The sequence below is a fragment of the Chiloscyllium punctatum genome, chromosome 24 (assembly GCF_047496795.1).
Source record: "Chiloscyllium punctatum isolate Juve2018m chromosome 24, sChiPun1.3, whole genome shotgun sequence".
Classification (NCBI taxonomy): Eukaryota; Metazoa; Chordata; class Chondrichthyes; order Orectolobiformes; family Hemiscylliidae; genus Chiloscyllium; species Chiloscyllium punctatum.
The window spans coordinates 58,033,515-58,061,514 of record NC_092762.1 but is presented as its reverse complement, the minus strand read 5'-3'; the positions used below and the strand labels follow the sequence as shown (position 1 = coordinate 58,061,514).

The 28,000-nt window shown below is 40.7% G+C and overlaps 1 protein-coding gene across 1 annotated transcript in view; it reads right to left on the bottom strand.

The window, feature by feature from the left end:
* The window catches only part of LOC140494578 (phospholipid-transporting ATPase ABCA1-like), a 176,294-nt gene that overhangs the window by 89,027 nt on the left and 59,267 nt on the right, over positions 1 to 28,000 (bottom strand). The window contains exons 7-14 of the mRNA XM_072593913.1: positions 26,117 to 26,311; positions 23,067 to 23,156; positions 17,136 to 17,373; positions 11,098 to 11,231; positions 9,927 to 10,043; positions 4,918 to 5,106; positions 2,541 to 2,755; positions 743 to 919 (exon numbers count right to left, since the gene is read on the bottom strand). Of these exons, the coding sequence (XP_072450014.1) occupies positions 743 to 919; positions 2,541 to 2,755; positions 4,918 to 5,106; positions 9,927 to 10,043; positions 11,098 to 11,231; positions 17,136 to 17,373; positions 23,067 to 23,156; positions 26,117 to 26,311 (1,355 nt within the window). The remainder of the gene's footprint in view (positions 1 to 742; positions 920 to 2,540; positions 2,756 to 4,917; positions 5,107 to 9,926; positions 10,044 to 11,097; positions 11,232 to 17,135; positions 17,374 to 23,066; positions 23,157 to 26,116; positions 26,312 to 28,000) is intronic.

Genomic DNA, 28,000 nt, shown 5'->3' with positions numbered 1-28,000 from the left:
TTCACATATTCATTATTTTTGAACAGTCAAAATGAGCTGGCAATAAAATCTGCTTAACCATTGTTAGCTTGGATAAAATATCAGGAGGAGGTTTCTTTGAGTATTTTAGACCTGATCCAATGAAACATCAGGAACCACAGACAATGTTGAAGAATCCCAGATTGCAGCTGAACTAAACTGTCTACTATTCTGCTGCCAACTCTGATGAGTCTGTTCTGCCTATGGAGAGGATAGAGATGTTGATGGAGGTGTCTGTAACATTGGTTGTATGGTATGCTTTGGTGAGTATGACATAATAGCCAATTGCTTGAGTAGTCATTGAGACAACTCTCTAACAAGACAGTGCTGTCATCTTGGTCTGCCACTGTGAAGTCATTTCCAGGCAGCTACCACTTACTTGACACCTCTGGGAACCTGGTTATGACCTGGAAAATTTTATTCATTCTCTGACACCCGGCGTAAAATCAAAGACAATTTGTTACCCCCCATTTGTGGGTGGGTAGCTCTGCTGTACTCCCATCCAGACTCTAGGCAAATCGCCCAAAGGTAGGTTGGTCCCCAGATACTAGGTCAAACTGAGGCAAGGGTTAATATGCCCATCATACTTTAGCTGGAGCTTACAAATTTATCAACAAGGCTCCATAGCATTAGCATGGGCCATAAATCACTTGCCAAATATATTACTGCTCTGCTACAGTATCTTTTATATTCATAAATCATCGAGATGTGTTCTGGCACTTACCCATCATCCACATAGCATGGATATGGCATTTGTTGTAAATAAAGTCCAGTTCTCTTGTGTTCATTGGTCTGTACTCGAATAATTGCCTGTTCCACCAAATCCTGGATGTAAACAAATCCTCCCCAGATGTACTGAAGGTCCCGAATTGTGAGGGCTTCAGGTCCTGGGTCCCAAAACCTAAGAGGTAACACAGCAAAATACAATTCATCTCAGCCAAATTCCTACATATATCGGACATTGATAAAGAAGTCTCGCTGTCATTCAGTCTTTCTGCTTGGGCTGGATGAGACATGTCATTTGCAAGTTGCACGAAATTCCCAAAGCAGCTGCTCTGCTCAGAATTCAGTCATGACAGGAGACACTCCCCACCCCACCCCGCCCCGCCCCGCATCCCCTTCCACCCCCACCCCCACCCACCCCCCCCCCCCCCCCCCCCCCCCCCCCTTCCCTGGGACAGCAGCAGAAACATTTCAGGGATATCCTTAAAGTAGACCTAAAGAGATCAAACAGTTTTACCAACCCTTGGGAGTGATGTGCCACCGGCCAAAAATGGAGGTTTATTCAGGAATGCACCAAACACAGTTGGGGGGTGAAGTGGCAGCACATAAGATGACGTTGAGGCATTAGAGACAGAGTGCACCAACCTCCAAACACCGCCTCTCCTGCGTATGGTAGAATTTGCAGGTGTATAGCCATCTCAAAACCCATTAAACCAAAGTGCAGGCAAGTCATGCTCAATTTGGAGGCACTGCTCAAAATATTGTCTTCCTGCCAATAGCAATGCAACTTCCCTCAGCTTGTGCAACAATGAAACTCCAAATTTCTAACCAGCTGAAGTACATTTCTGATAGCAAAAATGAAATTCATGGTGCTTTTTCATGTAGTTCTATCATGGGCAATTGACAGGGCAACCACAAGAGGTTTTCCGATTTTTTTTTGGTCATATAATTAAAGATTAAACTCCAGTATAATCATATGCTCCACCCATATCAATGGCATGTTAAAAATCATATCCACACAAAGTTTACTTTATCACACTTGTGTGCCATCTCTACTAGTCCCAGCCTCTTGGCTGTGTTGATATGAAAATGCAAAACACTAAGCAATGGCATACCTCTCCTTCATAAACTGCAACGACACTTGTGGTCACATACAGACACAATGTTGGCTAACAAAAATGACTAATTTGGCAATAGGAAATTAAACACATTTAATATTCAGCTGGTTTGATCCTTTTCCAGGACAGATGGGCAACCTCAAAACACCAGCAGCTTCCCTAAAAATAAGTCAAGCTTGAGATGGAATAATTACCCTATTCTGTCACTTCAAATCATGATGGTAGTTCAGAAATAAATGGCAAAGATAATACTTTAGATAAACTAACTCAAAGAATCTCACACAGACACTGCGTGCTCATAGACTGCTGCCACACTTCCTCTCCATTAATAAAAATAAACAAACAACCACCGAGAGATAACGTCATAGCTGAAGTTAATGGAAAGTGGTTTTGTATTTTCTAGAATACAACAGTTAATCACTGAAATCTGACAGCAGGCTTGAATATTTGATCACTTGAGGGAAATTCTGGACAGACATAGAAAATAGTAAATGAATACAGCCTGGAATTTCCCAGGTGTTGACTTTGTTTCTCCACCAAAACCCTATAACAAATACAGCAGGAAAATCGTCATCAACATGAATGAGATTTCTGGTGAAATTACGAGGACCAAGAACATCTGAGGAAATTCTCAGTCTACATTCCAAAAAGGAACTGAATTTGATTAACATGCCAACATACCTGTCCTTGATTTTGTGGGTTGGAGCGACATAATCAATGTCCATCCTAATCTTGTATTTGATGTGGGGCTGAAGAGTGTGAATCTCACTACCTGTTGGCTCATCAACTAAAAACACAACTCCAGCCCAGAACTGTCTCTCCTCCAGAAGCTGCAATGCACGGACCACTAACTTCTCTTCGGTCGGAACAGCTTCTAGTTTATTCAAAGATATGCACTGTCAAGAAAGAGCAATATTTTTAGATAATCTTTACTCAGAACAATGTCCATGAGGAAACAGAAAAAGTGTGATTTAAGGTAGGATTGTGGTTTATACTTCTTTAGAAAATCCAGGTAAATAGTCAAGTAGTGTAGGATGTTAAATCTTAAAGAAAGAGTTGGAGAGAAATTGACTTGAATCAAAAGCTAATGTCTAGATTATGCTGCATTGCCACTTTAGAACATTATAGACAATAACTGGAGGCAATTCACTAGTACACGCTGGAAATCAAATAGAAACAGAAACATGCATGTCAGTCAGTAACAATGGAGACAACAGACAAGTTAACGTCTCAAGCAGTACATAATCCTGACAAAGAATGACTCAAGTCTTGACTTCAATCTGGAGAAAAGCATCAACGACAATGAAGAAGATTGTGTATGACAAAGTTACGTGGAACCTTAGAGAAATGAAAGAGCATTGACTATAGTAGCATCACAAAGAGTGGCAGTGAGAGAACATTGCATTTCATGTCTTAATTCTCACCAGTCTAAATAAATCAGTGCCAACAATGACATTGAGGCACAATGGGCTACCTGTAAAATCTCCTTGTGTGTCAAAAGTTACAGGTGTCAGGGAACATAATCTTGAGAACAGGTTGCATGTTGTACCAAACCCAGAGGCATCAGAGTTTAAACCAGAGACTCCAGCTTCCACTAATGACCAGTTCCACTATCCTGACAGCAGGGATTTGCTCACATGTATAAGTACATGTGCTAAGGTCTCTATTAGTTACCTTTGGGAAAACGCAGGATAGAGAGGGATGGAGGTAGTCCACTGAGAACTGAAAATATAAACAGGCACAGCTGGCTCAGGCACATATGCTAATATGAACTGATCATCAGGTGTCCATGTAAACAAAATTATTTGAGAGAGATTTATTTAAAGCCTCATTCTCTGCCTTGCTCTATTGGGACTTTCTCAAATTTCAATTTGGTCAGCGATTAGTCCTCAACTTTTCCACTTATGTTCCTCCCAAGCTTGATTATCAGATACAGCCTTCGTCCTTCCTGCTGTAGTCAAGATCATCTCACGTCTTCTATACTAACTCATTCTTTTCAAAGACTGCTACAGAATTTCAGACCGCCTTGTGTTTACTTCACTTTCTATGATCAAAAACCTTTCAGCTTGGTATTACCTTCTTCTTAAGACTCCCTCACAGTTCAAGCACAGGATATCTCTGGGACTACTGAGCTTGTAAGCACATTGGCTAGTCGCTCAAGGTTGAGCTTCTTTGCTCTGAGGGGCAGAAGTCCCACTCTGATATTGTTAGGGAACCCAGATTATTACTTTGGGTAAGCCCATGCTATAAAATTTACCCTGTGGGGAACTGCTTCTCGACTTATCAGTAACCTACAAAGATCACTGGCAATGTATGTGTATTTCACAGTGGCATAAATACTATTGTCAGCTTCTTCACATCAAGAAGTTGCCATTTCACAATAAGAAAGAGCATGAAGATAATATTCAATTTAATTGACAATAGCAACATTTATAGTTATGGAGGGTTATTATGAAACATAACCTATGAAGTTATTTGATTTAAACATGAAAAGCTTGGTGACATTTAATGACAGTTTCTCAAATCGATCTGCGAGTCTGATCTTTCATGTTTCACAAACATTCATATTTGTGACTGGCAATTCAGAAAATATTTTTAGTTTTTTAACAAATAGCTAATGTTTTTATTGCTAAACATCAGATTCAGGCTGTATTCCACTTCATAGTTTAACTCTAGCCAAATTTATAGCAATATGAAAATGCCTCAGGGATGAGTGAAAAGATATATCACTCTTAACACTAACTAATTCACCACTAAATTATAGTTTAGTTTTTTTCAGAACCCAGAGAAATAATCAAAACAATTCCCTTAAACTAAATTTAAGTATTCCCCCGCTTGACTTGATTAGATATCAGGATTACAAACATTTAGAAAATGAATCACAGTCCAAATTTTCTTTATTATGAAACTTCTTTTCCAATTATAGAGGTGCATGATTTCCAAAAGGAATAGATTTGTTTTTTAAAGTCTGTACCCCAGCTTTGGAGCTTTGACCAAATTGAGGATTTCTCTCTGAACTGGAGAACGTTTAATCACTGTAGGTTTAATAGAAACATACCTCAAAGACCTGGGAGAAAGAGTTGACCACTTGATCTAATTCTTCATAAACTTGTTTCCAGGTGTAATTGGAATTCTCGCTCCCTTCAGATTGGCTCGTCAGAAAGTTGGCAATACTTTCTGCAGTCCAAGAGGTAGAATTAAGTTGTAGATCAATAAGGGGAGCGATAGCAGGGTTTCTTAGCATTTTCTGATGAAGACAAAACACAGGGTTACTTAATTTAACAAGTGTTATCAAATTGGGCAATGTGTCCCTTCTTTGTTCCTCTGCCAGTTGTGGATTTTCAATATTGTCCGTCAAATACATATCAAAGAGACTTGGGTTCTTGTTGAGTCAGCTATCATGAAATTTATCAAAAACACAAAGTATCTACAATATCAGACTTACAGTCTGGATTCTGTATTTATTGATATTATTGTACATTATAAACACACATCATATAGAGAATAACTAAGGCAAAAGTGATATTTTTATTCCAAAATATCATATCCCTTGATGTCAGGTAAACATCTTAAACCATTTGTCTCGTCTGGAATCTATGTCATAACACTACACCAGAAATGAGAGTTTGAGACACTCAAATTTACTTGAGGAACTGTTAATGCAAAAGACACACAAATGATGAAAAAGTTGCAGGATTACTGACGGCTGGAAACTTACAGGTCACCAGGAAGGGGATAGCAGGGGAGCATTAAAACTATACCGGAAGTAATAGAGGTTATCACCAAGTGTCCAGCTTTTCAGGCCCACTCTTAGCCAGGCCTGGCATGGGATTGAGTAGAGGGAAACAACCCTTTACTTTTCTCCTCCCACTCCCTGTTCATCATTCCCTCTTGCTGAAGCCTGACTTGGGATAATCTTAATTTTCTGATGCTCTGCATTCCAGTGTTGTTTCCAGCATACCCTGGCCCTTGAGAGTTATTCTCCCTGTGCCATTAAGTGTCATTTCTGTCAGCCATAACTTCTTTTTCTTTTGCAATGGTATTCACCCCTGTATCAAGCATAAAGTCACAGATCTCCATAGTCAGAAAAACATTCCATCAAATTCAAACCAGGTGGATCACCAATTTCTCCTAGGAATCCCTCAGTTATACTTCCTAACGATATTTACCCTGCTATATTAATCTCTTTGTGAATCACCAACACTTTAAGTGCTCTGTAACCATATTCTAATTCGACAAATCACTCCTGGAAAGGATACATCAGAAAGTCTTGGTTATTGCTAATTTGTGCAGCCAGGGCTCAGTCAGCAGTTTAGTGGACAGACATCTCGAAAGCGATTAAAGATTTCATAACCCACTGTGGAATATGCAATTACACAGATTGTCAAGTCTAGAAAACAGTCCTATCATCACTGAAGGCAGATCAGAAGACATAAGACATAAGTTTGGCACAACAATCAAATACTAAGAATAAGAATGAGCACTTCAACATTTGAGCTAATTGAGAAATCTCTAGTTGAGATTGCGCAGGCAAAAAAATATTTTGATGAACAAACTGATACACCAGATTTGACAGTGATGTCAGATGACAAGCCATCACTAGTTCACTCTTTTGTCTCCCAAATCAGAATGATCAGTACCAGTGACAGAGATAATGCTAGGTAAGCAGTAATCCTCTCGTACCATGACTGAGGAGGACATGAACGTCTAGTTCAATGTAAAGACATCCACAGAGAGCAAATGATGTCCAATCTATTTAAAAAGTTTAGGTAAAGCACTTACGTCTTTCAGCACGGATGTAAGAGCAAATTAAAAATAAAAAAATTGCTCAAATAAAATGGAGATGAGCTGCGTGTGACTTCATGGAAACACAGGGAGTCATAGTATCAGGACCCAGGGAGTCATAGTATCAGGACCCAGGGAGTCATGGTATCAGGACCCAGGGAGTCATGGTATCAGGTCCCAGGGAGCCATGGTATCAGGACACAGGGAGTCATGGTATCAGGACCCAGGGAGTCATGGTATCAGGACACAGGGAGTCATGGTATCAGGACCCAGGGAGTCATGGTATCAGGACCCAGGGAGTCATGGTATCAGGACCCAGGGAGTCATGGTATCAGGACCCAGGGAGTCATGGTATCAGGACCCAGGGAGCCATGGTATCAGGACCCAGGGAGCCATGGTATCAGGACCCAGGGAGCCATGGTATCAGGACCCAGGGAGCCATGGTATCAGGACCCAGGGAGCCATAGTATCAGGACCCAGGGAGCCATAGTATCAGGACCCAGGGAGCCATAGTATCAGGACCCAGGGAGCCATAGTATCAGGACCCAGGGAGCCATAGTATCAGGACCCAGGGAGCCATAGTATCAGGACCCAGGGAGCCATAGTATCAGGACCCAGGGAGCCATAGTATCAGGACCCAGGGAGCCATGGTATCAGGACCCAGGGAGCCATGGTATCAGGACCCAGGGAGCCATAGTATCAGGACCCAGGGAGCCATAGTATCAGGACCCAGGGAGCCATAGTATCAGGACCCAGGGAGCCATAGTATCAGGACCCAGGGAGCCATAGTATCAGGACCCAGGGAGCCATAGTATCAGGACCCAGGGAGCCATAGTATCAGGACCCAGGGAGCCATAGTATCAGGACCCAGGGAGCCATAGTATCAGGACCCAGGGAGCCATAGTATCAGGACCCAGGGAGCCATAGTATCAGGACCCAGGGAGCCATAGTATCAGGACCCAGGGAGCCATAGTATCAGGACACAGGGAGCCATAGTATCAGGACACAGGGAGCCATAGTATCAGGACACAGGGAGCCATAGTATCAGGACACAGGGAGCCATAGTATCAGGACACAGGGAGCCATAGTATCAGGACACAGTCAAACAAATAGTTGCCTGATCTAAAATTACAGGATGCTGCAAGGAAGAAAATACTCGTTTCAACAGAGTGGCAAACTCCCATACTGGGCACTGATGAGACTACAAGGTCCCAAGAATGAGGTTATGGGACAACTACCTGATCCAACAGGGAAGAATCCCTTGGTGAAGGAAATTCAGGAGACTACAGATCTTCTTGCTGGAAAAGAAGATCAATTACCAGACTTAGAGGGAACAACATCTTTTACAAAGAACATTCAAGAAATAAAAGATTGGAAAAATGATTACAGACCAATCAGGGTGAAGATCAGAATTTGGGTCAACAGTCTTCTAGCAAGAGAGTTCCAATCTTCCAAGTCCAAAGACAGATAATTCTAAAAAAATCTGTAAAAACTCCAGATCATCTGTATTTGTGGAAGTCAAAGACTTTGGTGGAGGGAAGTGAATGATGTGGTGGTAAACGTAACTATATACATGAATGAACAGATTTTAATTATAGATGGAAGCTTGAGGGTGATGTTCTATAATGTTGAAAAAGTTCTGATGGTGTTAATGTTGGAAGCTGTATTTAGCTCCATCCAATCTGATGATGTCAGTCTTGGTGGAGAATCAGGAATCTGGCATGAGGTCCCAATGGAGAGAGAGAAACACCTCACTCTCCTTTCCTGTTTGTTTTAGAAATTGTTTAAGTAGCCAATAAAACTTATACATATATCGTGTTAAGACAAGTACCTCTTCTTGTTAAGACACATTCCTGGTTCATCTTCTATCACTGATAATCTAATAAAGTCTTAATTCTCTATTCTAGATTTAGTCTAAGGGGCTTTGGTGGCGCAGTTGTAATGTCCTACCTGTAAACTAGGAGGCCTGGATTCAAGCCCCATGTGCCCCAGAGGTATCTAGTATCAGCCCTGAATTAGGTTGTTTGAAAATATAAAATGAGCTGGGTTCTTTCCTGAGACCAATTTTTGGAGTTCTTGTAGTGCAGTGGTAGTGTACCTATCTCTAAATCAGGAGGCCTGTCTTCAAGTCCCACTGCTCCAGAGATGTGCAATAATATCCTTGAATCAGGTTGACTGGAAAATATCTAGAATGGAAAATTAGTGACAGCACTCAACTCCAGCCATTAGCTGATTGTATGTCATCAGAATTAGACACTATGATCAGCAATGGAAGTTTCTAATTCTGTGTTAAGTTTCACTTTACCACTTAGATAGGAGTCATTAAACCATACCCTCTCCATGACCATTACCCTCAGTTTACACAAACTACCATTAGTTCATTATACCACAGATTTGCTGACTCTGTGTTAGCACTGGGACCTAGTTCCAGAATGGACTTCAAGGCTAGCATAGCTGCCTATTTCCACACATGCGATCGAAATAACTAATCTACCAGTTGTTCAACACAGATCTATTCACTAGAAAAATCACAACTAAAATGAAAAATCATAAAGCTATTATACATAATGCCAATTCATAAGCACCTTGAGAACTGCTAACTAACCGAATCTAGTTACCATATACTTCAGTTGATATCTTTAGACACTGTTCTTTCACAACATAATTGAGCTTTTAACATGAAACAGATTCTCCAAAATCTCCTTTCCTGATAGCACCTTTCAACCTTTTATGAGATGCTGCTGTCAACAGCCTACGCCTCAAGAAATCGAGATTATAATTTATAGAGATCCCAACTCTGCCCTCTTCAATAAAACCTCTATCGAGTTGAAGCAGCATGTACCTGCTATAGCCTTAGCTTGGTTGACACATTGACACATTATCTGTCTCAAAATACTTGGAGGCAATTCATCCTTCACATAATTGTTAACCAGTTTTTATATTGTACCTCATTGTCCACTCAAGGTGATAATTATATGAAAGATGCATCTGTCATTGTGCATCAGTAACTATTCACAAAAAGCCACCTGATGGAACACAGTACATCTTTCTTTCTTTTCAAAAAAATACCATAGAATTTTCCATTAACAGCTGACTCAGCAAATGTGTCTGGGTTCAAAGTCTTGCCCAGTGAAGCACCCCTTCATTCCCACACTTCAATATTGCACATAGCAATAATTAAACATTGCCAACTCTAGCCTTAACATTTCTTACACAGAAGAGAGATTTCCAACTGAGGCAAACTATTAAATGTGGGAAAACAAGAGTAATGGGAGCACTAACTTGCAGGAGACGGATTTCCTGACTACTTTCCATAAACTTCCAGATCTGGGGTCCAGCTTCATTCCAGGCTCCTCGTACCTCTTGTAACAAGCTTAGATCCTCAAACGTTCTGTTCACCTGTCAGCGATAAGAAAAAACTGTTAGCAACTCCAAAATATTCTAGCCAGGTTTTCAATTCCAATTGTCAAGACATGGTCATCCTGCATTGACACATCACGGCTCCCATTTACTTATATCCAATAAAGTAGGAATTGTTGGATATTCAGTTGTTGGATTTTAGTTAATTCGGTTTGAATACATAAAGTAGTGAAAACAGCTAGTTTGGTCATAGAGATGTACAGCATGAAAACAGACCCTTCATTCCAAGTTGTCCATGCCAACCAGATATCTTAAATAAATCTAGTTCCATTTGCCAGCATTTCACCCATATCCCTCTGAATCCTTCCTATTCATTTATCCATCCAGATGCCTTTTAAATGTTGGAATTGTACCAGCCTCCACCACTTCCTTGGGCAACTCATTCCATACACGCACCACCCTCTGCATGAAAAATGTGGCCCTTAGGTCCCTTTTAAATGTTTCCCCTCTCACCTTAAAACTACGCCCTATACCATGGAAAAGACCTTGTTTATTTACCCTATCCATGCTCTTCATGATTTTATAAACCTCTATAAAGCTCACCCCTCAGCTTCCGATGCTCAAGGGAAGATAGCCCCAAACTGTTCAGCCGCTCCCTATACCTCAAACCCTCCAACTCTGGCAACATTCTTGTAAATCTTTTCTGAGCACTTTCAAGTTCCACAACATCTTTCCTATAGCAGGGAGACCAGAATTGCATGCAGTATTCCAAAAATCAGTTAAAACATTTCAGTTTGTTCATGGTCGGAATGTACAAATCTAATTCTTTATCATTTTGTTGAGTGGTCCCAACCCAGCATGTCACTGAAAGTTAGAAATTTCACTGCCCATTAGAAATTCTAAGTAGCGAGCTACTATATAAAAACAACTTGTTCAAGTATAAAAAGCTTCAGACTGACTGAAATCATTGCGGTTAATAGAAACTGACCCCTGATAAGCATTCAAAACTTGTTCTGATTTTGTAGTTTATGGACAGTGACCACTCAAATTACACAGATTTTAGTCAGACATTTTTGTCCCTAAAATCAAGTACCTCTTTCATTATCTTCAGTGTAGCTGGAGTATCTGGACTGTACAGTATCTTCCCTACAAATAGTGGCTTGATACTTTTCCACATGATCGAAGAGTAAGATTCAAGAGTCTTAAGTAGATCATTACAGTGAGGTGCTATGGAAAGCAAGAGATTCAGTTCAGCAGATCACATTTACAATCCTTTTACAACTTGTACATTATTGGCACTGAGCTCCACCATCACCTCAGTTGTTCTAAGATCTTAAAGTACTCAAAATAAAAACTTTTAACTAATAAAAACCAGGAATTCAAGACTAAACTTTGGCACCATTACAATGAAATAAATATCATGCCTTTGTAAACTTTCACAACCTTAGAATATAACAATATACTTTCTGAGAAGAGAAATTCTTCATGTACAGTCACTGTTGAAATGTAGAAAACATAGCTGGCAATTTTACCACAATAAGATCCCATGTGCTTTGATCCTTTGTTTATAACGTTATTAGCTAAGGGATAAATACTGGCCAGGATACTGAACAGCATTCTCCAGATTTTCTCCTGTGTTTTTTCTTTTCAGCTACTTGAGATAACAGTCAGAGGTGGACATATTTATCCCTTCTAGTATATCATGGGACAGGTACAGAGTAAACTTTCCTAAATAAAGCCACCTCCTGTTTATCTGAAGTTTCCCTCTTAGCCTATCTGATTTTCTCCAATATGATACATACACACTGCATTGTTCATATCATCAGTCCATTTATCTGTCCAACAGCAGGACAACTTAACAAGATCAAAATCTGTCTTTGGAAGCTTAATACTTTAATGCAATCTCCATAGTCCTGTTCAAAAACTCACCCAATGGTAGAAAACCTTCAGGCTACTTAGATTCTATACTCAGATTCAAGCACTGTAGCACATCCATTACCATGACTACCTACTTCTATTTTTAATATGTTGTGAGTCTCTTTAAGCAGTGGAGTGCACAGTCTTTTTACTCACAACATTATCACCTCCACATTGATTTTTTTCCAGCAGTATGTGAACTCAACCTGAAATCCATACCAGGTCTCCTAAATGGTTCCGATATCATCCCAGTCCTCACCCACCTTCTCTGCATGACATACTTCCAAACATTCAACCTATATTCTACATTAGCTTCAGGAGATTCAAACAACTTGCCCACCTTCTTCATTTTTGATTCACTTTCCCTTCTCCAACAACCTCCCTTTCTAAGTAACTTCAAGCACCTCCTAATTCATTTTCTGATCTACTTAGCCTGACTTCTAATGGTGAACACTTAATGATGCACAATAATTCTAACTTCACCATGGTTCCAAGTGATAGATTTTCAGTTTCTATTATTTTAATGTAAAACAATGATTTGAACAACCACTACTGGGGCACTGTAACAAAAATGAAAGGCTGATAGAAACTTACAAAATGAAAACAGAAGCTTATCAAACTTAAAATATCATCTCTGAGGATGATGATGCAACCCATCCCCTGCAGTGTCCACCAATCACAAAAGGTCTTTACTGTACCAATGGACTCTTCATGCTCCCCCTTGATGAGCACATTGGCTGCTAATTGAACCATCAATGGCCACATTAACTAGGTCCAGGAGCAGCCCAGTGGGAGATCCTAAGATTTGCTCGACTCTCATTGCACAGTGTATCCATCGATTATGAGAATGAGATTTCCACATTCAACCCTTTTAAATGAACAATATTGGTTAAGTTAAAAATCACACAACACCAGGTTATAGTCCAATAGATTTAGTTGGAAGCACTAGCTTTAGGGAGCACTGCTCCTTCATCAGATAGCTATGGGACAGGATCATAAGGCACAGAATATATTGAACAAACCCATCTGTTCAGATGAAGAGGAACGTGACTGATACCTGAAGGTGCTCAAGTCTGCCTTCATAAGAACAGGGTACGATGCTCAACTCATTGATCGTCAGTTCTAATGTGCCATGACGAGAAACCGTAATGACATCCTCAGGAGACAGACATGGGATGTAACCGATAGGGTACCCTTTGTTGTCCAGTAGTTCCTGCAAGCGGAGAAACTATGCCATGTTCTTCAATGCCTGCAACACATTATTGATGAGGATGAGCACTTCGCCAAGATCTTCCCTACACCTCCACTTCTCGCCTTTAAACAACCGCCAAACCTTAAACAGACCATTGTTCACAAACTGCCCAGCCTTCAGGACAACATGGGTCACAACACCACAACACCATACATCCTTGTCATGGCAACCACTGCAAGACGTGTCAAAGTGTCGACACGGATACCACCATGACACGTGGGGACACCACCCACCATTTATGCAGCAGGTACTCATAGACAACTTGGGCCAACTATCTCATATGCTGCAGACAAGGATGCCCCAAGGCATGGTATATTGGCAAGACCAAGCAGACATTACAACAACAGATGAATGGACACTGCGCAACAATCGCCAGACAGGGATGTTCCCTCCCAGTTGGGGAACGCTTCAGCAGTCAAAGACATTCAGCCTCGGATCTTCAGGTGACCAACCTTCAAGGTGGACTTCAGGATATGCAACAACGCAGTGGTGAAGCAGAGCTGATAGCCAAGTTTAGAACTCATGAGGATGGTCTCAACTGGGACCTGGAGTTCATGTCACACTACAGATGACTTCACCACACTATACACTCTCACATACACACACATTCATGCAGACCTTCTCTCATACACACGTACACCCCCCACATTTACCCACACACACACCCTCTCACTGGCTTATACTCCATCACCCTCTACTTTTTGTCATTTACATAAATGATTTGGATGTGAGCATAAGAGGTACAGTTAGTAAGTTTGCAGATGACACCAAAATTGGAGGTTTAGTGGACAGCGAATAGGGTTACCTCAGATTACAACAGGATCTTGACCAGATGGGCCAATGGGCTGAGAAGTGGCAGATGGAGTTTAATTCAGATAAATGTCAGGTGCTGCATTTTGGGAAAGCAAATCTTAGCAGGACTTATACACTTAATGGCAAGGTCCTAGGGAGTGTTGCCGAACAAAGAGAACTTGGAGTGCAGGTTCATAGCTCCTTGAAAGTGGAGTCCGAGGTAGACAGGATAGTGAAGAAGGCATTTGGTATGCTTTCTTTTATTGGTCAGAGTATTGAGTAGGATTTGGGAGGTTATGTTGCGGCTGTACAGGACATTGGTTAGGCCACTATTGGAATATTGCATGCGATTCTGGTCTCCTTCCTATCGGAAAGATGTTGTGAAACTTGAAAGGGTTCAGAAAAGATTTACAAGGATGTTGCCAGGGTTGGAGGATCTGACCTACAGGGAGAGGCTGAACAGGCTGGGGCTGTTTTCCCTGGAGCGTCGGAGGCTGAGGAGTGAACTTATAGGGGTTTACAAAATTATGAGGGACATGGTTAGGATAAATAGACAAAGTCTTTTCCCTGGGATTGGGGAGTCCAGAACCAGAGGGCATAGGTTTAGGGTGAAGGGAACAAGATATAAAAGAGACCTAAGGGGCAACTTTTTCATGCAGAGGGTGGTACGTGTATGGAATGAGCTGCCAGAGGATGTGATGGAGGCTGGTACAATTTGCAACATTTAAGAGGCATTTGATGGGTATATGAATAGGAAGAGTTTGGAGGGATATGGGGCGGGTGCTGGTAGGTGGGTCTAGATTGGGTTGGGATACCTGGTCGGCATGGATGGGTTGGACTGAAGGGTCTGTTTCCATGCTGTACATCTCTATGACTCTATGACACTCACACACACACTTTACCAAGCATACACACAGTCTGTCACATACATACACACACACACACACACACACACACACACACACACACTCTCTCTCTCTCATGCACTACAGGATGAATTTGCACTTGTAGAATTATATTTGCAGATACATCCTATTCTACTCAAAAAGTGCACAACCTGCAGGCAGTCAATCTATGCAATACTTTATAAATTCCTACTTTGGAAATAGAACCAGTCTGACTCAAAATTGGGATACAGAGAGACTCTAACCTTACACCTTTAATGCATTGTCTGAGCGGAGATGTCATTTTTAAAAAAATAAATCCTTAAGCTATCTCACGAATGTGACTTAAAAAAAGTTCTGGGATTTACATATTAATGAACCAAAACCTGCAACCCATTCTAAAAGATGAAAGACTTAATAGCAATCTAAGTTTGTTCAACATAATTTCAGTTGCATGACACTGAAATATTTTGCTATAAATTCGACATCTTATGATCCTATCCCACAGCCACCTGATGAAGGAGCAGCTCTCCGAAAGCTAGTGCTTCCAAATAAACCTATTAGACTATACCTAGTGTTGTGTGATTTTTAACTTTATCTACCCAAGTCCAACATCGGCTCCTCCACATAAATATTGTTTAGGTAGCCACTGGTAAGTCTCTGTAACAAAACATTCAAAAGGCAACCTGGATACCTGGGTTAAGTTATGAGAAGAGATTATACAAATTAGGCCTGATTTTCTAGAATTTAGTAGATTAAGTGGTGATCTGATCCAAGTCTTAAGTATTAACAGGAAAAAAACAGGGTAGATAAAGATAAACTATTACCACTTGGGGTTCTAGAATTAGGGGGCATAGTCAGAGAATTAGGGCTAGAGTTTTCAGAAAGAATTAGAAAGCACTTCTACACACTAAAGGTGATAAAGATTTGGAATTCTCTTCCACAAATGGCAGTGGATGTTGGATCAGTTGTGAAATATCAAATTGGAGATAGATAAATTTTTGGATGTAGGTTTGCTCGCTGAGCTGGAAGGTTCGTTTTCAGATGTTTCATCACCACATTAGGTAACAACATCAGTGAGCCTCTGGATGAAGCACTGATAGTATGGCCTGCTTTCTATTTATGTGTTTAGGTTTCCTTGGGTTGGTGATATCATTTCCTGTGGTGACATCATTTCCTATTCTTTTTCTCGGGGGTGGTAAATGGGATTCAAGTCAATGTGTTTGTTGATAGAGTTCCGGTTGGAATTTCATGCTTCTAGGAATTCTTGTGCATGTGTGTTTGGCTTATCCCAGGGTGAATGTGTTGTCCCAGTCGAAGTGGTGTCCTTCCTTATGATATACATGAACATTAACTAGCCACAAAAAGACATGACCCACTCTCACTAGTATCCTTACATACAGATGAGGAAGGACATCACATCCCATTTAACACCCCCTAAAAAAACACAGCAAATGATATCACCAACTCAAGGAAACCTAAACGCATAAATAGAAAGCGGGCCATACCACCATGATTCATCCAGAGGCTCATTGATGATGTTACTGAGGATGGTGACACAATGTCTGAAAATGAACCTTCCAGCTCTGCGAGCAAACCTACATCCAGAAACCTCAACCTGAGCTAAATCTTCTCAAAACTCACTAAGATAAAATTTTGATAAGCATAGATATTAAGGGCCAAAAGCTGGTATATGGAGTCAGGCCACAGATCGACTATGATCTCGTTGAATAGTGGAACAGGCACAAGATGCTGACTAGCCTACTCCTGTTTCTATGTTCCCAAAATGGAAACTGATCAAAATTAAATCAAATGTTGTTACCGGGGTGATGGTGCACCAGTACCTGTAGAGCCCACTGGTCTCTAAAGGCCTCTACTGCACCCACGGAATCAGCATATCCCTCTCCATGGTCAACATATATGGATGTAACCATGGAGAAGAGGCAGATCGATGAAAATTATGGCCTTTTTCACAGACCACTGTGCGGACTTGTTAGTGGTCCTCTTGGCCACTTCCAGGAGCAGCCAAGCAATCCTCAGATCTGTCCACCCATATTCACAAAGGGTGCCCACAGATCAGGTCAGGAGTTTGGGATTTCCAGTTTCTATATGAGCCAACCTGTGAATTCTCTTCAATAAGACTGTAAATTACTATTGAATTAGTGCATGCTTTGTACAGCAGACCCATATCCATTTGAAGCTGAGCCAAGACTGCTTCAACTCAAGATAAGTATGCAAATTGTTTTCTTTCAGTATGTATTGAGAGCATAATCATATTGTACTCACATGTTAAATTGTTAAAAGTGATAATTTTCTCATCTGTGCTATTCCTGCCAAAGAAGGCCTTGTAGTTATCATCTTCATACCAGTTCATGAAAGGTATTTGCAGCCCACCTCCATCCAAATGCCCACAAACAATCTTCGATATTGTTTGAAACATCATGGTTGGTGATCTAGTAGCGTTTGGACTATTTAACCACTGAACTGCATCCCAGAATTCAGAAAAGCTGGTCATATTGGAAAACTTGTGACACAATCATAAGAAAACAGAAAAAAAATACAAAACACATGAACAGATGTCATACTATTGCAAATCCAGTTGAGAACCAATGTATAACTGCAAGACACCAGCAATACAGGAACCAAATTGAGTTATGGCAATGTAAATTTACCGGTAGTTGCAAGTTAACACTTGAAATAAATGAGAAAATTGTTTTATTACCAGATTGAATCTCAGGGTTCTGTTTTACAGATTTACTTTTTACTATTTTGGATATCTCAATGAGATCCCTGTCCAGTCAACACCTTCCAAGGGTTAAAAGCAAATTCTTTTTTCGTAAAATAGGCCTTTCTTTCTTAGCCTTTACAAAACTATGAGACCAAAACTGGGCAGAGTACTCAAGTTGTGAACAGATAAGCTCACAATGTAATTTTTCCCAGTGATCTTTAGAATCATAATTTTTCTTGTGAAACACCAGAAAGTAAGGTCTTTGTTAATGACTGGCATCTGAAGCTTTCATTCCATTTGGCACAAAGAATTTTTGGAATGAGAAAATATTTTCTCTTCTCTTCAATCACGTATTTCCCAAGATGATTTTCTTCATGCATTACCTTTTAATAGTTTCCCTAAAGTTACTGAAGGCCAAGTTCTAAGAACTTTTTGTGCGATGGGCACTGCTCCCCCTCTTCCAGCAGTTTTGTGTTCTTTGCCAAGGGTTACCCACAACTCCATCCATAGATTCTGTTCCAACCACAATGTGGCATCCTCAAGATGGTGTAGGCCTACTTTAAGTAGTGTAGGCTGGCCTCTTAATTTCCCAAACCCCTGTCCAAGCTTGCAACCACTTGACCGATCATTTAGCATATTGCACACTTCAATTGCTTAAATTAGCAAGGAGCACAAAGTTAGCTTGCTGCTCACATCAGAAGCAGGCCCAGGTTAATCAGCTACCACAATTCCTGTGGTCACGTTTGGGTCCTGCCCTACTTACAGTGCAAAGTATGTTGATTATTGAATAGATAGTTGTTGGTTATGTGTTAATGTGTTTAGGTTAATGGGTCAGGTTAATTTTGAAGGAACGTTGTAGCAAATTGTCACTTATTTATTTCTGACAATGACATTTTAAGTTACACCTGATTGAAATAGCAAGGAAACTGATTTATTCAATTGAGAGACAGTAGCAAGTAAAAATAACTGGTTTGTTCATTGGTGGAGGGACTGAACTGATTAAGCAATGAACCAAACAACTAACGTAGTGAGATTTATACATCTGAATATTTTTTCCACTAAACAGAGATGCATATTCCCTATTGTGTGTGTTAAGGGCACTTCTCAATATTGGTATAAAATTCCACATCTGTATAACAACTTGAATCAGATTTTCATATCAATATTATTTATTTGTTTAGGAAGCAACCAACAAGTTTTCTCCTAGGTTAATCAGAAAGTTGCATGAGACATTGTTTAATTTAACTTGGGACAGACAACCTTTGAGATTTTTCCCAGAAGTGCTGGTTTTAAAAGTTGCCAAGTTGATTGCAAAAACAGAGGAGCTCCAAGGAGGCAATTTTAAAAACTGATTAGATGATAAATTCATACAATGAGGATGATTCTACCAAGTGAAGTGCAGCCAACAAAATCTTATTCCATCAATTTGATACATTTGAAATGGATCAGAGACAATACTTACAAAGTTGACACATCAGTTACTCTTGCTACATTTATGTCACACTGCATTCTGATTCATATTGTTACATGTTTGCACCGATGCATTAAATATTTTCACCAAGCCAGTGAAATCCAGTATTTGTAAAGTAATGTAGTTCTATAATGTGAGACTATATGAATTTCAAATAACAGATGACTGTAAATAGGATCATTGTTAGCTCATTGAACAGAACTTTGAGAAGTACCATTGCCATCACTCTGGGATTGTCCTTAGGTCTCCAGAAGTTAAAGATTAATTCCCTGAGCACAGATATGGTAACCAAGTATATTAAGAAACGTGTTTTTTGTTTACAAACTATTGATATACTTTTAAAGAAGAAATGGAATACAGGTTAATCAAACAGTAGGGCAATTGGTCATGTAATGAAATCTCCAAGAATAAGTCCAACCAGATGCAAAATCTAGAAAATGTTCAGCCTCCTGTTACATCTTTTGAAATGTATTTATCTTGCTACTCTTTGAACATGCCCTTGCTTTGAATAAGATTTAATTTAATGACTAAGTTGTTTCTAAAACACAACAAAAAGGCACATCAAATGACCATACAAATTAGAAGCAAAAATAAGCCCTGTAGCTGCTTTCCCATTTGATAAGTTCATGGCTGTTATGATTGTGATCTCAAATCTACCTTCCCATTTGTCCTCTTTAACCTCTGACTCCTTTTATCAAGAACCTATACAACTCAGCCTTAAAAATATTTGACATCCCCACTCCTCTATGAGAAGTAAATTCCTGGAATTAACAATACTGAGAAAATATTTCTCCTGTGTCCCTTAGTTTTAATCTCTCCCACAAAACATCATCTCGGGATCCACCCTGCCAATTCCCTTCAGGATCGTGTATGTTTCAAGTGGGTCACCTCTCATTTTTCTAGACTCAAATGTTGACTCATTCCTGAGATGAAATGTTTACCTTGGGAGGAAAGGTTTAAGTGAACCTTCTCAGAACTGCTTCTAATGTAATTACATAATTTTTAAAAATAGATCAAAACTGCATCCAATGTTCCACGTGTTCTCACCAATACCCTGTTCAACTGTAGCAAAACTTCCCAACTTTCATATTCCATTCCCTTTGTACCAAACATTCCATTTGCCTTCTTAGTCACTAACTATATCTGCATATTAGCTTTTTGTGATCCATGTACCAAGGAACCTAGATACTTTGTACCATAGATCTCTGCAGTTTTTCTTCATTTAAATAATACTTTTTTATCTTTCTGCCAAAGTATTATTCATCACTTTTTTCTATTTATTCCACATGCCAATTTTTTTCTTCATTCATTTAATCTATTGATATCATTTTGTTGACTACCTTATTGTCCTACCTATCTTAGTAAGATACACAGATGGTAATGTTTCAGATCCATCTGAGCAACTTGTCTGCATTTGAAACATAAAATTAATAGAGGGAATGCATAATGGTACACTGTGCATACAACTTGGACATCAGTCATTCTCAATTTAAACTATAAATATTGTTAGTTAGTTCAATTGATTTCATCTCTGCAATTGATATCAGGGCCAGTGTTGAATGATGAATGCCAGTCAACAAGTGATAGTGGAGTTGACGTTTGGCCTTCATCAGACCAAACAAACTCAGCCTAAAATAGCTAAAGATAAAATCAGTCAGAATCAGACTCAAGCTGTTGCAAATTAACAATCTGAGAAAAACAGATCGTGTTTTGGTACAAAGGTTTTATAGTGTAGTGTTCAAAGGAATTTCAAGTAATAGCTAAATTCTTTCCAATTTTCTAGCCAAGTGGTGAATATGTTGAAAGCGGATTGAACACAATACAATGCCTTCATGCATACTACTCCAAGAAAAGAACCTTTCTTAATAGTGTCCCTAAACTCCTTTCACTAATTCTTGGCATCTGTTTTATCTGGAGTCTCTGTCCAACACCTCGTGAGAATTATGGGGGAGAAAACAAATAAATTCACAAAGCAGAAAAGTTGCAGTTGAAAAAGTCCAATTAAATATGATTGTAATTAAACCAGCATGTAGTATTTGTGGTGACCAGTACTGCACACTTACTGCAGAAATGTAAACAACAGATCAATATGGAGTCTTAAAAATACATAACAGGAAAAGCATGAATAAAATAAAACCAGTTCCTTGTATGGATAAGCTCCACCCACAGGCTTTTTTTTAAAAAAATCTTTACTTTGCCAATTTCTCCTTCTCTCTTTCCTGAAAGTCTCATTAAGATATAATTCAATGAAGGTGAACCTCTCCCTGGCACCACACCAACATGAATCATAGAATCCCTACTGTGTGGAAAGAAGCTCTTTGGCCCAACACTGACCCTCCAAAGAGTATCACACCCAGACCCATTCTCTTATCCTATAACTCTGCATTTACCCCTGACTAATGCACCTAACCTACACATCCCTGAACATTTTGGACAATTTAGCTTGGCCAATTCACCTCATCTGCACACCTTATACTGTGAGAGGAAAACGGAGCACCTGGAGGAAACCCATGCAGACACGGGGAGAATGTGCAAACTCCACACAGACAGTCGCCTGAGGTTGGAATTGAACCTTGGTGGAGGTGGGTACTGCAGATGCTAGAGATTAGAATCAAGATTAGAGTAGTGCTGGTCAGGCAGCATCTTCAGGAAGCTGTCATCCTGGTGAAGGGCTTTTGCCTGAAATGTCGATTTTTCTGCTCCTCAGATGCTGCCTGACCTGCAGTGCTTTCCCAGCTCCATTCAAATCTTGAATCGAATCAGGGTCCCTGGCGCTATGAGTGTTATCCACCGAACCACCATGTGAGCACAGAGAGAGAGAGAGAGAGAGAGAGAGATGGTTAGAAGACTGGCTCTAATGTATTCCATAATTGTACAATCATCTCCTCAACTGCATACTTTACAAAAGTTTGAGGATCAGCAACAACAGACAAATCGTAATCAAATGGACACCTTAACCAAAAAGATTTCAAAGTCTTCCACGGGAGATTAAAAGAAAAAGTTAGACATTTGTGGGACAGGGTTATGATCACAAGGTCAAAGACTTTGGTGTATAAACAAAGAAAGATCTTCCATTACATTGCAATGCTGGACGCATCTTGTCCAACTTTTAATCTTTGTATTGAAGAACTACTCTCACAACGAGAGACCTGGAATCTCTCAACAATTTTGAAGTTAGGTCATCTAACAATTTGGAATGTGTGTGTTGCAATGTTTCCATCATCAATAGCTACTGACCAATATGGCTGAATATAAGATGATATACTGCCCCCAACCTGGTTCCTAATTTCCTTTTCTTTATTCATTCTGGGAAGCCTGGCATTTCTTGCCTATTTCAAATTGTCATGAAAAAGACATCAAATAGAACTTGTTTAAGAACCATCACTAATGGCTGCAAAGCCACTTCAGAGGACAGTTCAAGAGTCACGCACCCTGGTGTGGCGAGTGGAGTTATGTACAGGATAGGTTGGGTCAGGACATCAGTCATCCTTAATAACTGACATTAGTGAGACAATCCAGACAGCTTTTGCTTTTTTTTAACCTCCAGTTCATTTCTTTTTAACCTGAATTGTATTCTCAAATGGCCTTGTTGGGATTTGAACTCTTACTCCCAGGATTAGTGGTCCAGCTGCATAACCACTGGATTATCATAATCTAATGGGGGTGAGGAGCATATTAGCCATGATCGAATGGTGGAGCAGACTCAAATGGGCCCAAAGGCCTAATTCTGCTCCTATATCTTATGAACTTATAATATCCCATACAATTATAGATATCCCAGTTTCTGCTGGGATATGAAATGGAGATCTGCATGTTGGATCTACATGAACGCACCTCATTAAAGCAACTGGCATTAGGGTTTGGAAGATCCACAATTTGCTCTGCGGATCTTTCTTCAATACTCTCAGAAAAGTTGGCTAATTGGCTGATATTCAGAGACTATCAAGAAAAGGTGAAGAAATGCACTTGCAGACAGAAGATGAGAGAAGGAAATATACAAAAAGAAGACAGTACTTACCTGCTGCACAAGAGATCCCACTCTGAGTATAAAACTGTTAAGGGCATTAGATGCATCAAGTGCATTCCCAGCACTAAATGTAACCCGTTCCTGCAGAGGAAACAAGTCATCAGAAACAGGTAGTTGTACTGTTACTGTATAAAATGAGAATAAACAGGATTTGCCTATTGCCATATTTCAATCAACTCAAGAATGCAACAGCAACACCAGATGAAATACAAAATGTTCTGACACTACAAAGGACAGTGTTTCTTATAAAGGGAAAATCATTAGCAAGATTGCATCATTTGGCAAATGTCACTAAAGTAAAGCCTTATTATGATATTAGAATTCAAGAAATAGGAGCAGGACTAGGATATTTAGCTTTCAAGCCTGCCCCACAATTCAACAAATCATAGCTGATCTGCTCCAGGCCTCAACTCCACTTTCATATCAGCTTCTCATAGTCTTCAATTCATCAATATTTCAAAAATGCATTCAGCTCCTCTTTAAATGCTCTCAGTGATCCAACCGGGATGGAGAATTTCATACATTCACCTACCCTCTGAGAAGAAATTCCTTGTCCTCTCAATTTTAGATGAGTGTCCCTTTATTCTGTAACTATCGTCCCTTCATCAAGTCTTGTCTGTGAATAGAAACATCTTCTCAAAGTCTACCCTGTCAAGCATCCTCTCAATCCTGTACATCTTCTTTGGAACTCCCTGTCACAGAGAGCTATGGGGGTAGAGTTGTTGTGTCTATATTTAAGGCTGAGATAGATAGATTTTGATCAGCAGGGGAATGAAGGATTACAGAGAAAAGGCAGGAGAGTGAGTGTGAGGAATGTCAATTCAGCCATGATCTTACTGAATGATGCAGGAGGTTTGGTGGTCTAATCCTGTTCCTATTTCTTACCGTCTTATAGTCTTACAATAAGATCACCCCTAATTCTTCTAAATTCTAATGGACAAAGGCTTAGCCTGTTTAGCTCTTTGATAAGGCAATCTGTTTATCCCAGGGATCAGCCCTATGAATCTTGTTTGAATTGCCTTCACTGGTAGCATATCCTTTCTTAAGGGACCAAAACTGTACACAGTATTCCAATGTCCTGTACAACTGTTAAAAGATTCCCCACCTTAAAACTCCAAGCTCTGAGCTACAAAGGCCAAAATAAAGAGAGAATACAGTTATTAAAATTGTACAGCTATGTCTGTGTCAATCAGAAATGTTAGTAAATGGACAATACAGTAGTTTTCTCTGTTTGCTAAGCAAAGTAAAAGTGATACCTTGAATTAAGCTTCTAATATATCTGTGCAAATATCAGAAGGATCAATCTATATCCTAGGACACATTCAGGCTGACACGCCAGTGTAATTCGTATCCCTACTGTGTGGAAACAGGCCCTTTAGCCCAACAGGTCCACACCGACCCTCCAAAGAGTATCCCACCCATACCATTCCCCTACATTTCCCCTGACTCATGCACCTAACCTATGGGCACCTTAGAATGGCCAATTCATCTGACCTGCACATCATTGGATTGTGGGAGCACCCGGAGGAAACCGGTGCAGACACGGGGAGATTGTGCAAACTCCACACAGACAGTCGCCCAAGGCTGGAATTGAACCTGGGTCCCTGGTGCTGTGAGGCAGCAGTGCAAACCACTGAGCCACTGTACCACCCAAAATAATCAGTCAGCACCAAAAGAGAAAATGCTGGAAAATCTCAGTAGGTTTGGCAGCATCTGTAAGGAGAGAAAAGAGCTGACGTTTCGAATCTAACTGACTCTTTGTCAAAGGGTAAGTTAGACTCGAAACGTCAGCTCTTTTCTCTCCTTACAGATGCTGCCAGACCTACTGAGATTTTCCAGCATTTTCTCTTTTGGTTTCAGATTCCAGCATCCGCAGTAATTTGCTTTTAATCAGTCAGCGCGATGGACAGCAGTGGGATGCTGAGAGTACACTACAATGTTAACAATGTTATCCTTCAGATGAAATGTTAAATCAAGAGCCATTATTGTATAGGTGTATTTTAAGAAAGCATAACAGCAAGGTGATGATTAGAAAACAACGAATGCTGGAAATCACAGTGGGTCAGGCAGCATCCATGAGAGAGAGAGCAAGCTAACATTTTGAGTCTAGGTAACTCTCCAGAGCAGACGTGAAGTGTGGAGGGGGCAGCATTTATGCTATAATGTGAGGGGGATAATACTAGAGAAGAAAGGGTGCTGACAGTGCAAATTAAGTGATTGGAATGGGAGAATGTCAGAACAATGGTGTGTCCAACTGTCATACTTAAAATAACAGACAGTCCCACTGGGGTGGGCGCAGGGGAGAGACATCATGGTGACAGAGAATGTTAACAAGTAAAACTAAATGAAAGGATAGGAGTGGGAATGGGTTCACAACTTGAAGGTGTTGAACTCAATATTAAGTTCAGATGGCTGTTAAGTGCCTAGTCTGAAGGTGAGATGTTGTTCCTCCAGTTTGCACTGTGGTTCACTGGAGAACTGCAGCATGCCAAGGTCAGACAAGTGGACATGAGAGCAGGATGCTGTGTTAAAACGACCAACTGTGGGAAGATCGGGGTCATGCTTGTGCACAGCTTGGAAGGGTTCTGCAAAGCAATCACCCAACCGGCGTTTGGTTTCTCTTCAGCTCTGATGAAGAGTGATCTAAATTTGAAACGTTAGCTTGCTCTCTCTGCATGGATGTTGCCTGACCCTCTTTGATCTCCAGTGTCTGTTGTTTTCGGTACAGATTCCAACAGATTCCAGCAGTAATTTGCTCCTGCTAGATGATGATTAGATATGTATTCTGCAATGTTGGGCTCAATGACCTAATGGGATGCTTTCATATTACCCGATTTCCTCTGCTGTTGCTCATGATAAGTTTAAGGATGAAGGCAGGAATTGTGTAACACAGAATATGTTAAACTACTGCTATGTTGAAGCTGTATAACTGAGCTTCAGCATGGAGCAAGTGAAGTTAGCGAACATAGTTAACAAGCCACACAAATACTTTAATATAATCATGCAGGCTTTATATGATTGAATAACAAAAACAAACTAACCGCCAAGAGTTTGGAGAAGTTGACTTCAGAAAGGAAAATAGTTGTTGCGTTTTGCAGTGTTCCCTCTGGTAAGGCACACAAATTCTTGTGCAAACGGTTGAATGCCTTCATATTCTTTGTAGCCAAGAAACTGGAGAGATGAGACTTGTTGCAAACAACCTCTTTAAAATTTTCCCTTGATCCAGCAAGGGGTATCTGCAAAATCCAAACCCAGGTAGACTAAAGTCAGGTCCAACTACGTAGAAATCTAACAGAAGAATTTTCTTTTCCACTGCTCTGTTGACACTTAACCATTTAATAACTCCACATTGAGATTTTTATTTAAGTAATTTGTGCATGCAAGGTGAACATCACTGGCAAAGACAGCATTAATTTTACATTCCTAATGCTTTTGAGAAGGTGATGCTTTCCAAGTTTTTTAAAAAAGTGACAGTAAAGAAACAGCAATAAAGAAACAGGAGGGCAAGTGACTTGGAGGGGCCCACGTGGATGATTGTGTTTCCATGCATCTTCTGACCTTGTCCTATATGGTAGAGGTCACAGGTTTGGAAAATGGCACGAAGAGAGCTTGCCAAGTTTCTACACTGCATCTTGTGGATAGTGAACCCTGCTTCAAATTGGCACCATTGGTGGAAGAACTGAATGTTTAAGGTGGTGCATTGAACTTAGGTTAAATGAGCTGCCTGGTCTTGAAAGCTGAGCGCCATTGGAGCAGCCAAGTGATCGGTCAGCGTGTGTGCACTTGCGGATGGGGGTCAATTTTTCAGTGAATAATTGGCTCAGGTTTTGAACTGCTGCTGACAAGCCATGCATTATTTTTTCAAACTAAAACATGCGCTTTGTGCTGGGGGGTTCGGGGGCTGTGTTGGACCGGGTTGGGTGTGCGCAGGGCTGGGTTGGACAAGTTTGGGGGGCGGGCAGTGGGTTTGGACGGGGTTGGACCGAGTGGGGGTCAGGGGGCAGATTTGGACCAGGTTGGGGGCGGGGTCTCACGCACTTTGTGCTGGGGGCGGTGTTGGACCGGGTTGGGATACAGTGGTGGATGGTGGGGGCAGGAGCTGTTGGGGGTGGGGTGTCACGCAATGTGTGCTGCTGCTAGTCACCTAAACAGGGAGCAGACTTTAAAATTTCAAGCCCCAGAGGAAAGGCATTTAATCAATTTTCCGAATAATCAATTATCTGAGCGAAATAGTGCCCGCCCATCTCGTTAGGATAATCGAGGTTCCACTGTATAGTACAGAAAGTGGGCATGTACACTGCGAACTCAAAAGGAGGCACAGGCAATGATCGCTGACCCTTTCCACTCCAGTATTTCATGTTATCACTTTTTTGAATGATACTTTTTTTGTTTCCCTCAGCTTTGCCTTAAAGATATGGATCCTGAATTTCTACAAGGGTTCACGCAAACTCCTATGTTTGTTTTGTCATTTTTCTTGGACTTCCGCTGTTCTCCTACCAAAGTTATAGTGGAAGGCAGAACCTTCGGAGCGTCTCAGGGCTATGAAAATCCACCCAAGTAGAATTATATTAGTGGGCGGCACGGTGGCACAGTGGTTAGCACTGCTGCCTCATAGCGCCCGAGACCCGGGTTCAATTCCCGCCTCAGGCGACTGACTGTGTAGAGTTTGCATGTTCTCCCCGTGTCTGCGTGGGTTTCCTCCGGGGGCTCCGGTTTCCTCCCACAGTCCAAAGATGTGCAGGTCAGGTGGATTGGCCATGCTAAATTGCCCGTAGTGTTAGGTAAGGGGTAAATGTAGGGGCATGGGTGGGTTGCGCTTCAGTGGGTCGGTGTGGACTTGTTGGGCCGAAGGGCCTGTTTCCACACTGTAACGTAATCTATATAGATAATCCTAACTCTCTTGCAGTTATCGTGCTCAGGAAGAG